Source organism: Talpa occidentalis, unplaced genomic scaffold (assembly GCF_014898055.3).
Source record: "Talpa occidentalis isolate TD23 unplaced genomic scaffold, MPIMG_talOcc4v2.1 talOcc4.8, whole genome shotgun sequence".
Lineage (NCBI taxonomy): Eukaryota > Metazoa > Chordata > Mammalia > Eulipotyphla > Talpidae > Talpa > Talpa occidentalis.
In genome coordinates this window covers 17,051,851-17,065,932 of record NW_023605194.1, presented here as the reverse complement: position 1 = coordinate 17,065,932, position 14,082 = coordinate 17,051,851, and the positions used below count along the sequence as shown (strand labels likewise).

Below are 14,082 nucleotides of genomic sequence, written 5' to 3'. Positions count from 1 at the left end.
ACAAATTGGCAATATGTTTCAATTTTCAGTGCTGCCAGCAACAAATGAGGGAACCCCTTAACTAAAGGCTCACCAATATTAGCTGTTTTTAATTTTTTTAAAGTTCTGCTTTACTAAATAAAAACAAGTGCTGATTTACTTTTTTTCCAAAATTTTCATTTTCCCATGTTTGTTTATAACTTTTTACTCTTCATTTGCAGCCAGTCTGTTTATGTTTTAGCCAGAAGCTCTAGTCCTTTTAGTGCAGGGGAGAAAAAAAAAAAAAAAAGGATAATATGGGAGGGACTTTTGCAAATGTTCCCAGCAGGCAGTATTTTGAACATCATTTGTATTAGTATTTTAGTTTCAGGGAAAATGTATATAGGAACAGAGGACATAGTGGAACTAATTCTTTATCTGGCAGTTTCTAGGGGGAAAGTAAAAGAAAACCTTGGTGTCTTTGGAACCTATCTCTGAAATGATGCACTTTGAAAACAGCCTTATTCCTGCACAGTCTCCTTCTTCAAAAACAGCCTTATTCCTGCACAGTCTCCTCCTTCAAAAACAGCCTTATTCCTGCACAGTCTCCTCCTTCAAAAACAGCCTTATACCTGCACAGTCTGCTCCTTATGGAGCTGGGGAGGTCTGGCTCCTCCAGGGCCTCACTTTTTCTTCTAAACATCTTTGCAGGTAACCAGTGTCCCAGAAGACCAGATCCTCGTTGCCGTGTTCCCTGGCCTCCCCACTTCTGCAGAGCTCTTCATCCTGCCCCCCAAGAACCTGACAGAGAGGAGGAAAGGCAATGAAGGGGACCTAGAACAAGTATGTATAAGAACACATGGCTAGGATGCTTGTCCACACCTCACATTTTACTACCAACCCAAAGGGGAGGCAGCTGTCCCCACAGCCCATCAACTCACCTTTCTTGATCCAACGCTCAGGCTCTGAAGACACTTTGCCTCACCCGGAACACACACAGGCTTGCACAGACAGGAGCATTCAGCCACACAGACAAAAGGGCACCCCTGGCACCATTCATTCCAGCATTGGTGTCTCCACCACGTGCTCGGGCCTCCCACCCAATGTCTTGTCATGGGGGCCAAGGAAGGGTGGAATGTGAGTGTCCCCATCTGTTTCTGGGCCAATGTGCTTCTTGTATTTAAAGATCCTACTCACTGTAAGTTCTGCTACTGGGGATATAATGAACTGCTTTGAAACATCGTCTTTCTTTGGAGAGAGATGGATTATCTCGCCTTGCTTTGACTGAGGAAGCAGCATTTCCGAAAGGGGTTGTGATTTACTGTCTTTAGCACAAGGGGATTTGGTTTGTAGGATCTGCATACTATCTCAGAAGTAGAGGAGAGGACAGAGCCTCTGTTCCTCCCTCTGTCACAATCTGCTCCTCCCAGGGACTTAATTGGTGCGCTCACTCCACCCCCACCCCCTGATGCTAAGTCAGAAGTAGAAATTAGTGAGAATGAATCTGCTAGAAATCCACAAGCATTAAATACACTTGCTCCCATGTAAGGTTGTCATTGTACAGATGTCTTCCCAGTGTCCCTCTGCTACTCACCTGGCTGCCACCTGCCCCCCATGTCCATCCACACCATAGGTGCCAGCACAGCCAGCTTCTCTGGGAAACGAAGCAGATCTGTGCATGGCTGGGTTGCATATTGAAGTTGGCCAGAAATAAATTCAGCCTTTCAATGCATACATCACTTTTACAAGACCTCTTTATTCTGAAATAGCAAGTGGCATGTGTGAACTATATTTGGAAGCTACAATATCCATCCATTTAGATAAATAGGTAATTAACGTGATGAATAGCAGCTGTGATATTAAGGCTCGTACAGCGAGATAAGAGTTAGGGACAACAGCCTAAGTCTGCCTTAGCTTTCATGTGGGAATTACGGAGTGATTAAATCGATGTTATGTGTTCTAAGACTTGCTGGGGAAAAGTAAAGAGGAAAAATTATCCCATAAAAAAGGAAACAGCTTCTGCTTTGGAGTTTGCCTCCCATTGTCTCTGGGAGAGCAAGCAGAGGACTGGCAGGGCCTCACTAACCTTTGTGTATCAATTGATAAGATTAAAGGACTAATGATGGCTTGATTGCTTACACTGGAACCCACAACAGGTCTTTCTATGGTAAATTATAAAGTCGTGGATGAAAGAGCTGTGAACTCGGAGTTGAATAAAACATCTATGTCAGTTACCAACTTGACTTTACTAGGTGACTTTGGACACCCCTTTTCTGTCTCACCCTCTCCCTCCTGGATCAGCAGATAATACCACCTGTTTCCTTGGCTTCCCAGGGACCCAAAGGCTGTGAGACCTCAGCTGATAAAAAGACACTAATACCCCATCCTCAGACTGAGCACGGTCATCTTTTGCCCACTGACCTTTGTTTCTTACACCACAAGGGAGATTGCCACACATCATGTCTTCCCTTCCAATCTCTCTCTCTCTCTTCTTTTCCCTCCAGATCGTAGAGATGCTGTTTAATGCTCTAAACCAAAACTTGGTACAGTTCGAGCTGAAGCCAGGGGTTCAAGTCATTGTGTATGTCACCCAGCTGACATTAGGTGAGTGACTGCAAGGATTCGGGAGGAAATGGACTTGGTGATCTGTAATCCTGGAGAGAAGAGGGAGGGAATAACCACCAACCCTTCTTGAATGCCTGAGAGAAGCTGTTATGGCAGCAGTATTGTGTTGTGGTGGTTCAGAAGCATCAATCACATCACGCTAATCACATCTTTCTAAGGACTTTGCCCTTAGTTGGCAGGAAGACTTCCTTAGAATGGCTTTCTATGTAGTCCCTGGTGATCTTGGGGAAAAGCTAAAATTTCTTTGGGTCTTGACTTTTTAATTTTTAAATCTGTAATAGTTGGGATTATATTAAATAGTTGTCAGACTCTCTTAATTTCTACCATTCTCAGATTCCGTAAATCTTGGTTGGGAGACCCGACCAGACAACCTTAAACTCCCTTCAATTTATAATTGTAAATCTATGTAGGAGCAGGCAGGCATTCTCAGGTAGTTGGTTGATTTGAGAAAGGAATAAAAAGGCATGTCCTGCTGGATCCAGTACTGGTTCTCTGGGAAAACCTATTTGATCATTTAGTATCAGAATGTTAGATGCCACTGTTCCAAATGTGTCCCCCAGCAGTGTCTTTCCCCACAGTTCCAGGAAGAGATTGAAACATTGCATCAGCATTAACCCAGAGTTCCCAATGGGCCACCTATCATCATGCTGACAGGTACTCAGGCTGCCTTAGAGAAAGAACATCTGAGCTCTTCTTCTGTCCCCTATACCTGAACACACACTGCTTAGTCAACATCAATAGTAAGGTTCGCCAGCAGAGCAGAGGAGTTTGCTTTCCTGAGAAGCAGTGGTCAGGGGTGGCATTCTCATTGCTACCCAGCTTCTCATGCTCAGTGAGCTTGCAGAGTGATTGGGGACTGAGTATGGATGTAGAGACCATCTGGTCTCCTCCAGTAGCCACTCCCTCCAACCAGTTTCTTCCATGTGAACATATCTCTTTTTTGCTCCTAGCCCCCTTGGTGGACTCCAGTGCTGGGCACAGCAGCTCAGCCATGCTAATGCTCTTGTCAGTGGTATTCGTTGGTCTGGCTGTGTTTCTGATCTACAAGTTTAAGAGGTATGCTGCTATCACTCAACTTTGATCTTGGGCTGCATTCATGGGGTAGCTGATTGTTCTAACAACCCATGTTTCCAAATATATGTAGGAATCTCCTTGAAACTCTTTTTGCCATTGGAGAATATCAGAAATAGTTGAGAGTCAAGGAAAATACATGTTTAGGAATATGAGCTCTACCTACTTGATAGGTGTAATGAGTTAGGAAGATGAGGGATGACCTGTGAAATCAATTTATTCTCTTTGAGAGAAGTGTAAAAAAGAATTTGAAACCTCACCTAAATCTCTGAAGTAAGGTGTTAAGTATTATCCAGATCCTTTTCTGTAGCTGGTCACCCATTCTGTATGGTTAAGTAGAGAAATTGCTGCTGAAATCTGGTGTGAATGTGTATAGACACACACACACAAACACACTCACACACATATTGCCATTATCCAATATCTGTTTAAATTTCCATGCTAACAATATATTCAACCCCTCCCTCTCTTTCCTGTTTCTAAAGGGAAATTGATTAGGAAAACTAAATTCTACATGTATTCACAAATATTTTTGAAGGCCACAAGAGGGATATTTTAACAAGATATTTATTTAAAAACATGATATCATTAATTCTGTACATGTTTCAAAAAAGGTTATACTTCAGCAAGAGGTATACTGGTTAAGAGTATGAACTCAATTTTAACTTGAGTTTGACCTAATTTTACCTTTTAGTATGTAACCTTGGGCAGTTAAACTTGCCTCTCTAAGTCATTTTTTTTTAATTAATTTATTTATACAAAAGCGTGGGAGGGTGAGAGAATTCACCAGAGCCAGAAGCGCAGGAGGATGAGAGAATTCACCAGAGCCAGGGCGGGGAACAGAACAGGCAGACTGATGAAATACACTGCTGAGGGGAGCAGTGGGTACGGCAGGAGAGGTCTGCACGCCATGTGGGACCCTCGCGCTGGCGGCTGGGGATTGAACCGGTGCTGCAGAGTCTGCGGGCAGCTTTACAGCCCAGCGCTCAACTGCTGCGCCACCAGTGGAGGTCCAGGCTCTCTAAGTCTTAATGTCTTCATTTCTTATATGAGGAAGATAATACTGCTTTATAGGTTTCCTGTGTGGTTTAAATATAATAATAGCAATACCTGGTCTATATTGATAAACAATGGTAAGTTATTATAAATAAGACAGAACATGCTGTGTCCACAATGTCCACTTGGTAGGTTCATAAAAATCCTATCAGTGTCATAAAGACATGCTTCCTAGGAAACTTGGGCAGAGTGGAAGTACCATTAATTATTGCCAGATGAGTCTTGAAAGTATAACTTTTGAGGATCTAGAACCTCTTTCTAGGTGCAAAAGTCAATGCCTTGGGATTTTGAAAGAGTTCTCTGTAAAGGTGCTTTATCCTTTCCCCCAACCATGCCCTAACCCCTGAACTGCCCTCTATGTCTTCAGCATAAAAGCATAGTTTTAATCAATATTCATGTCAGCATTACCCAAAAAGCAGGAATCTTTCAAAACTCTTCAAAAACCCCCACTAGAAGGACAGAGTTAAAATTAACCTTCCCAGTTGATTTATATACCAGTATGTGAGCTCATATATTCTTGGACCAAAACATGGTCTTCCCATATTCCCTTTGAAGAGTGGGCAGAGGGGGACCCCTTTGTGTCAGAGTTAGAGAACAGAGATTCAGCATAGAAACAGCCTGGTTAAGACAGTGCCCATTTATTGTTCACTTACATGCAAGGCAGTTTCATTAATCCAAGGAATTGATTGTGGGCAAGTCTTGTGGTTTCTGGGCTTAAGGATTAATTAAGCCAAGTTGATCATCTGCTGGCTTCTAGCAAACCATGGCTTCAGAGGATAAGGGCCAATAGAAGTCCTGCAAAAAGGCATTTGCTCCAGGTGGCTCCAAATCACAGCAACACAGAGATTTCTGTTCTTATACTTGCTGCTAAATGCCATAGACTGTCAACTTATTAACACAGACATCTCTAAATGTGTCCACCTTCAGTATTGAGTGCAGGCCAAGTAAGACATCTCTGAATATTCTTTCTCTTATCTTCAAACATCAGTCAACCCTTCTATGTCCCCAACAATGAGTCATGTAAATAAATCTATGGGAAAATAAGCACCAGTCAAGCTGGATTAACAACAGAAAGAAAGTAACCAATCACCAGTTACCTTTTCTTTTCTAGCCCACTTTCCTGGAAGTTCTTCCAATGCTCATTCCTTTTGGTTAAGGTCCTATTGTGTGATCTATTTCCTTGGTCTCCTTTACCCCCTCATCACCTGAACCTGGGTGATAGATACCTGGAGGATGCTTCACTGACTAGCAAGTGAAGGTCAAGTTCTAATTCCTAATTTTTCAATCTCTTACGCTTCTTCCATTACTGTCCAATAGATGAAAATGCTACTTAATCTGTATTGTCCAAGACAGTAGCCACTAATATGACTGAGGCACTGAATTCTTTGTTTTGATTAACTTTTATTGAGTTAAATATAAATAGCTATACCTGGCTAGTAGACACATAGCATATTCTAGGGAAAGGGCAATTCTGTTTCTACTACCAGATCACTGATTTTTCAGGCCCCACACTCTCTGTAGTTACCAGCATTAACTGATTAAAACATTCATTCCTTTAGCAGACATTTAGTGGGTGACGACTATGCCAGGCACTAAAATACCCCCATGTCCCAAGTGATCACTTGTAACAAGGGAAGGAGACTAGAGTAGCTGTGAGCCCCAAACTTCATTTTAGCTAATATCACCCTGTCTCTCATATTTCCCTTTGTTTCTGGATATGTTGGCTCTTTTCTGATGTCTCAGGCAATATAACTAAAAATCACCATGAAATGACTCTTATTTTCTAAAAACTCTAACAAGACCATCTTTCTATGTTACAGACTGGATCTTTGCTGATTATCCAACAAACTTGAGCTTTTATGCTTCTTACAGTTTTGTCTTCAGTGGGGCTTTCATCATAGTCTAAAGCCTACTTTGCTATCTCTAAATTTCTTCCCATGGGCTTCGAACAATTCTCATTGTTGGAACAAACAAATAAAACCAGAAGTTTTTATAACTGACTTGGGTTTATGCATCTTATAAAAAACTTATATGAATGTGTAGTGCAAGACATAACTCCAAATTTCTTTATTTCCCACCTTTCTTATCTGCACAAATCAAGTTTATTCTTGAATTATAGTCTCAACAGTCACACAGGTGTTTGTGTTATGAAATTGGAGCAATTTGACTACTTTTTCAATATGCTGCAAACTGTAACATAAAACCTATTCCCTGCCAACCATTTATTTTAAGATGTTGAAAAAAGAAGTCTGTTTTAGAGATTGAAATAAAGTGAACAATTGTTATAAGGGCAAATTCAGCCAAGATTCGTAGGCGTCACTAGGAAGGCAGCAAAGGGGAGGCAGTGGATTCTGGTTCCTTTCTGTAATGCACAGACTTGGGCTGACTGCCTGAAGCACCCAATAAATATTACAGTTGATCCCAGTGTCTGTGAGTAATATGTACTTTCATGATTAGAAGAAATCTAAGTTGTTAGGCTGCCTTTCTATTATTTAGATAAGAAGAAAGGAAGAGCCAGCATGAATTTTTAATCCTGCACATTTAGAAAGCCTGCCATTTGTGGCTTCACATGGAATCTATTCAGCTTCTTGTAAATTATCTTAATCTGGTTTAGACCCCTAGGAGTCAAGGGGACACCTCTCTTAGTGTGTGGAAAGCAGTGGCTAAGGCACAAAAATCGAAACTTAAGTAAAGAAAGAAATGATTACATGTTTTAAATTTACTTTTGTTTTTGTGAACTAGCTATAGGAAAACCTTATCAAATACTCCATATTCTGCCTCCTTGGGGGTTGGCGTAGGGAAAGGAATGTAGCAGCTTAAAAATATCACTGACTACTGGTTGGCATTAGGAAAACACAGTGATTCACCTTTAGACATGGGCAGAGTGTTCTGGACAGGGGTGGGTATCAGATGTCACAAGTTTAGTAACATCTGTGCCAGTAATCAGCTTTAGGAAATGTCTGGACTTTTAGTCCTACTTCCCCATCATTTAATGTGGTAAGGGAGTTATCTTCTAAATATAACATTCCAAGATAAAATGTGGTTTTTTGCTCGAGAACATAGTATATAAATTACATAGAAATAACATAGGCTTTGAGGCCTCTTATAAATTTATTCAGCAAATACTGAATGTAGACCATGTGACAAATGCTGTACTAAGTTCAGTGTGGTGGTGAAGACAGAAAACAGGGACCTTGTCCACATGGGGCTTTTAGTGGATGAAACCTGTCACCTCAGCCTGCCTGTCACATCAGCCTGCACCAACCTCCTATTACCTCCTTCATAGACACTATTCTGTGCTCCATATTTGTACAGGAGAGTTGGGTGGTCTAGGGAGACCTCTCAGAATCACATGTAAGCTAAGTCCCAGAGCATAAGAAGGACACCATCCTAGAAGAGTGCAGGGAGCTACATTACAGAGAGAGGAGAAAGGAGCTGCCAAGTCTTCAAGGTGGGGAAAAGTTTAACATATTAGGATCTTGCAACTCAGATTGGACCCCAGACCAGCAGCATCAGCATCTGATGCTGGCAGGAATGCAGAATTTCAGCCCCCCCGTCCAGACTTTTAGATTCACAATCTGGATTTTAATGAGGATATTGGGTGATACTTAAACACATTCAAGTTTGATAAGCACTTAATGAGACAAACTCAGAGGTTGTAGAAGCTGGCACAGGATCAGGCAGAAGATAAATTCTCCAAGAAGATTAAATGTGAACATGACCTTTCTTCCAGCCCCAGGTCTGTCTGGCTTATGTTCCCAAAAATGCTATGTTGGTATCTTTGGAGGAAGTTATTTAGCTTCTCTTAATCCTGTTTCCATCCTCCATCAATCCTACAAGGAAGCTGTTGTTATGCCCATTGAACAGATGAGGAAATTGACTATCAAATACTTAAGTTACTTGACCTTTGGATGGTGTTTGAGAACAATAGCAATGATTATGTTTTCTTCACTATTTGTAAAAGAATCCAACTGAAAAAACTGAAGCAATCTTAGAAAGAGATGTCCTTTTACTATGGCGCAACCAAAGGTGTCTCAAAATCCAGCCCCTTTAACATCTTAGTGGCAGATAAATGGTTTGTGGGTTTTAGTTCATAGCTTGTCAGCAGTGCTGCCCTTCTGTCATGCATGCTTGTTTAGCTCAAAGGAGGTGCATTCCCCTGCGGCCAATGGCTTACATCTCCCTGGGCATCTGGGTCTCTGGCCCGTGTTCCTTGTCCTCGTGGTCACAGTGTCTGCTGACCAGTCCCTTTCTCTAACATTGGTCTGTTCTCTTAATAGTATCGTCCTTCTCCCTCTCCACCCAAGACTCCCAATTGCTTAAATTTGGCTTGCCCTGTGAACTTACTCTGAATTTACTCCTGCCCCATGTAGGAAAATCCCCTGGATTAACATCTATGCTCAAGTCCAACACGACAAGGAGCAGGAGATGATTGGATCAGTGAGCCAAAGTGAAAATGCCCCCAAAATCACACTCAGTGACTTCACTGAGCCTGAAGAACTGCTGGACAAAGAACTGGACACCCGGGTCATAGGTATGTGTGCAGGCACTGCTGGGTTCCTGGGCCTCTGTCTTCCAAACACAGGGCCACTGTGTATTTGACTTTCTGCAGATGTACCAGACTGGAGGGTGGGGGATAACAGCTGACTACAGTGACATAATCATGTTTTTAAGTCTCTCCACCTTCTCTAGCCATACACAATTGGGAAGTTTTGTTTTGTTTTGTTTTGTTTTTTTGCACTGAAAGTAGGTAGCAAAAGAAAATATAAGTATATTAAAAAGACATCCTACTGAATGGGAGAAAAAAACTTTACACATTACACAACCCATAAAGGTTTCATATCCAAGATATATAAAAATCATAAAGTTCAAGAATACAAAACATAGAATTCAACAATAGAAAAACAAGTAACCCAATTAATAAATTTGCAGCAAATCGAAACAGACATCACACCAAAGAAGATATCCAGAAGGCCAGTAGAATATGTGGAAAATATTCATCCTTGTTTTTAATAAGGGAAATGTAGGTCAAAACCACAATGAAATGGGTCACCTCCCATCTATGAGAACAGCACATGTTCCAAAGACCCCAACAAGTGCTAGAGAGGATTTAGAAAAAGAGGAATCAGCCCTAGTACATCATTGGCGAGTATGTAAACCGGGGAAGCCATGTGGAAAGCAATCTGGATCTACCTTAACAAATTAAAAATGGAAATACATGTAACCCAGAGACCCCACACTTGGGCATCTATCCAAAGAATGTGAAAACATCAGCTCACAGAGTGATATGGTCTGCAGTGCTTAGTATCATAGTTAGGACAAGGAAACACCGAGGGCCTGCTCATAGAGGACTGGACCAGGAAGATGTGGTGGCACAGCCACACTATGGAATATGTCTCAGTCATAAGAAAAGAAGATTCTGTGGAAAGAGTTCAAGGGAACTATGATTAGACAAGGAATATGGGCCATTTATATGGCAATAGTTGTACGGAGTGAAATACCTACAAAAACTAGGGTACATTAATCAAGAGAGATTTCTGAGGTTAAGAGGGAGGGAGGAAGAAGAAAGAGGCAAAGGATATAAGGGTGATGGTGTGGGAACTTTTCCAATTAAATAAGTAAAAATATAAATAAAATGCAATTAAATTAAATTCCTTCTTCACACTAGCCTCATTTCAAGGGCTCCCAGACACATGTGGCTGGCCTAATAGTGTAGACACAGAACATTTCTATAAAAATAAAGGGTAGATCAAGATCCATTAAAACAAAAAGTAGATTGATTGAATGTTGAGAGGTCAGGATGGGCTTGGGACGAAGCCAGCTACCCATGACCCACCACTGTTGTCCTTTTTCTTTATCTCAATGAATAAAATCATTTTACTTGCTTATTAATAATCACAGGGAACAACCTCTGGCCTCATATAGCTTGGGTCCATTATTCTTGCTCTGCCAGTCTGCTAGCTCTGTGAATCCTCTGTGCCTCACACACCCCACATGCAATGGGGGGATGGTGCCCACCTGCTGAGGTTGTTGGGATACGAGGTGGGAACACATCAATAGCACAGTGCCTGCCACATAGGAAGTGCTCAGACGCTTTGGTGTTCAGAACAGAGCATAGGGCACTACCACCTTGCTGTGGCCTCATGTGTGGTTGTGGGGAGCAGTAAAGTTTAGACCTAGGGGACATGAACCAGTGAGCTAAGAGAGAATATCCAGGTGCCCAGGCTAGTCAAGGCCTCTGAAGCATTTGCTCAAGGTGGCTTGGTATCTACCACCCTTCAGGAATGTATTACATCTTCTCTCCCTCTGTGTTCTCTCCCACAGGGGGTATTGCCACCATCGCAAACAGCGAAAGCACAAAGGAAATCCCCAACTGCACTAGTGTTTAATACCAACAAGCCACACGGTCAACCATCTTTCTGACTTTTTATTTTTGAAGATTACTATTACAATTATGGACAAATGAAAGTGTCTTTTTTACCTTTTGTTTACTAAGGGCCCCTTCAAAAATAGCAGGTAGATGCTTAGCTTTGGGAGGCAAAGGCATTCTTAGCTGATTAAAATGAGACAAAAGAATAAACAGCTGTCTTTCTGCTAAGGGCACAGATGCATCTGCCCATAGCCTTCTTGCTTTCTTCTGCCATCAATAGTGCCAAGACTGGCTTTTTTCTTGTGGTCTCTCTTTGTATTTTTAAAATTGAGTTGGCTTTTCATTCACCTCTCATCCCCTCAAGATCACCCACACCTCCCCTTGGCGTACATACCTGAACCCCAAACTATATCCCAGTAGATCTGCAGGAGGTAGGTTGGTGGGGAATGATCTTAGCTGCAGGAAGTGAAGCGTGCACACCTAGGAGAGAGGCCCTGCCTCGTGCATGTCTTTAGTGAGGCTGCAGATGGCTTATTGTATATAGTTACAGTGTAAATAGCTTTTTATTTCCTAAGAAATAATTTAATGTTTAGTAAAAAAGAAAACAGAAAAAAGAAAGATGTGCGTGTGTGTGTGCGTGTGTGTGTGTGTCGGCTTATGCACTCACCCCCAGAGCTGACCAACCCCCAGACCTGCTTGATGTGTTGGGTTCTGGATGTGCTGCAGTTGTCTGTCACACTTAACTCTTGCATCTCCATGTCCACACCATAGCTGGTTTCTACTGATGTACAGAAAGGGGAACAGTGGGAGGCTTCTTTGGTGTAGCTGGTGAAGGGAGAATGACAGTGACCTCAGGGAACATGGGGGTCTCTTAGTTTCATCGGTGACATAGAAGAAGTTGTAAGAGGAAGCCCACTAGAGATTTCAAACTGAGACCCAGGTGGGAAAACCATGCTCTCCTCCAAAAGGAAAACGTGAGGATATGTATCAGTCTAAGAAGCAGGTTCCTTTTCAAGAAGCCAGGGATGGATCAGAAATTGGCCATTATTCTGTCTTCCGGTTGGATTCCATGGAAATATGTTATGCTCATGGGGACTCGTTAGCAGTCCTTAGCTCAGAAAAGGCCTCTGGGCTCCAGGTTAAGCCTGGTTAAGCCTCTTGGTGTAGGAGGAGGTAAAGGTTGGCAGGAAGGTGGTATCTGTGGACTCACAAGTCCAGGCAGATCCTGCAGGCCAGCGAGGGGGGTAGCCTTTGCTGATATTAGTCAAAGATGATTTTAGCAAAGCTGTGCTATTTGCTTATCAGATGTACACAACTTCTTTAGAGTCAGATGTCTACCTACGGTTCTCTTCAGCTAGTTCTTGCCTCTAAGGCTGTCTTTGCCAGTCTTCTTTCCAACTCCCCATCCATTCACACATTGACACATACCTGTTTTATCAATACAGTCACAGGAAACCATGCTATATGCACAACTTTTATTTTCAGGCTCAGAAGGAGCTCACTTATTTTTAAAAATGATGTACTATGTATATAGATGGGAGGAAAGCTGAATTTTGTACCTATTAATTTATGTGGGGTATTGGTCACAGCCTGCTCTGTGAGACACTGAGAGAGTGTGATCTAGAGAAATCTGACTGGCTACAGCATAGATTGGGACTAGGAGAATTTCTGAAGATCCTGCTTTTTTGTTTCAAGGGTTAAATGGGGCAGACAATTGCAATACTTGTACTAAACACTGGAATACAAATGCATGAGTCATATCTATATATACAGTATATGTACATATACTGTTCTTGGTTTTATTGTTCCATTTGAATATTTCTACTGTAAAAAAAAAGACAGTGGTTTTGAAATTGTTGAAAATAAATGTATTTTTGTACATCAAAGTTATACACCTGGCTGAGATTTCTCTCTTTGGGCAGTTCTTTGTTTATCTTATCAGTCAACTATTGCTGCAATAATGCTACATGGCAAAAAAAAAAAAAAAATCCAAGTGGCTATAAAAGATGATATTTTGTTTGTGAGTCTTCAGGCTGGCTGTGGTTTGAGCTCCATCAGTGTTGACAAGCTCTCCTGAACTGGTTTTGATGTGGCTTCCATGGTTTAGTTTTTCTCCATGAGTTGCTATCATTGTGACACCTGCAGCAACCCAGAGCATGTTTTGTTTTTTGTTTTTTTTTCTTCCAACGGGGGATTATAGATTCCAGTGAGACCAGCAGAACAGTCTCTCTCTAAGGCTTTGGCTCCAAATGCTCACCCCATTCACCCTCACCTACATTCCATTGACCAAAGAAAACCACGTGGGTAATCCCAATCATCACTGGGCTAGGGGAAGAGACAGCCTGTGCAATCCTGTGCAGGATGTTACTAAGTTACATGAAAGAAGTGTGGCTGTGTAATTCCAGTAGAGGGAAGACATGGGCTGCTTAGAGCAATATTTCAGTCTACGATACCCATTCATTTTCTAGGACTCCATAGGGAACTTTCATTAGATGCCCCATTTGAACTTCTAGCCAAGTATCCATCCCACCCCAATGTTTGTGGCCAGGACTTCTGAGCACACGTCTTGGTAACTACAAAGCCTTGAAGTCTGATGTCAACACCCAGGGAGCAGTAGAGGTGTAACTCCAGCCAAGATCTTGAAGATTTCATCAGGAGAAGTGAAAAGAGAAGAGGAAACCAACCAGACATAGTACCTTTTTTTTCTCTCTCTCTTTTTACCATTTTCAAGCTGTGTGATGCATCAAACAGTAACAAATCTTGTGTGGCCCACTGCTGAGTAAGGAATTTGGAAGGGTAAGTGAGTGGTTCTTCTCTGTTTTAGGTGAAGAAGGCCTATGAGTGAAGGACCCAAAATAAAGAATAAAAGTTGGCTGTTTTTATTCTTTTAGTGTTGAAATATGTAATAAAATGACACAGATCTCAGAAACCTAAAAAACTTGAAAGCCTTGGTTGTTAACTTGCTACCTTATTTCAGATACTATCTGGGCTATTCTGCAGTC

At 41.8% G+C, this 14,082-nt stretch overlaps 1 protein-coding gene across 1 annotated transcript in view; it reads left to right on the top strand.

Moving 5' to 3' along the window:
* The window catches only part of SORCS3 (sortilin related VPS10 domain containing receptor 3), a 520,755-nt gene extending 507,785 nt beyond the window's left edge, over positions 1 to 12,970 (top strand). Inside the window, exons 23-27 of the mRNA XM_054690210.1 lie at positions 670 to 801; positions 2,463 to 2,562; positions 3,534 to 3,639; positions 9,084 to 9,244; positions 11,035 to 12,970. Of these exons, the coding sequence (XP_054546185.1) occupies positions 670 to 801; positions 2,463 to 2,562; positions 3,534 to 3,639; positions 9,084 to 9,244; positions 11,035 to 11,099 (564 nt within the window). The 3' untranslated portion in view covers positions 11,100 to 12,970. The remainder of the gene's footprint in view (positions 1 to 669; positions 802 to 2,462; positions 2,563 to 3,533; positions 3,640 to 9,083; positions 9,245 to 11,034) is intronic.
* Positions 12,971 to 14,082: the final 1,112 nt, after the last annotated feature.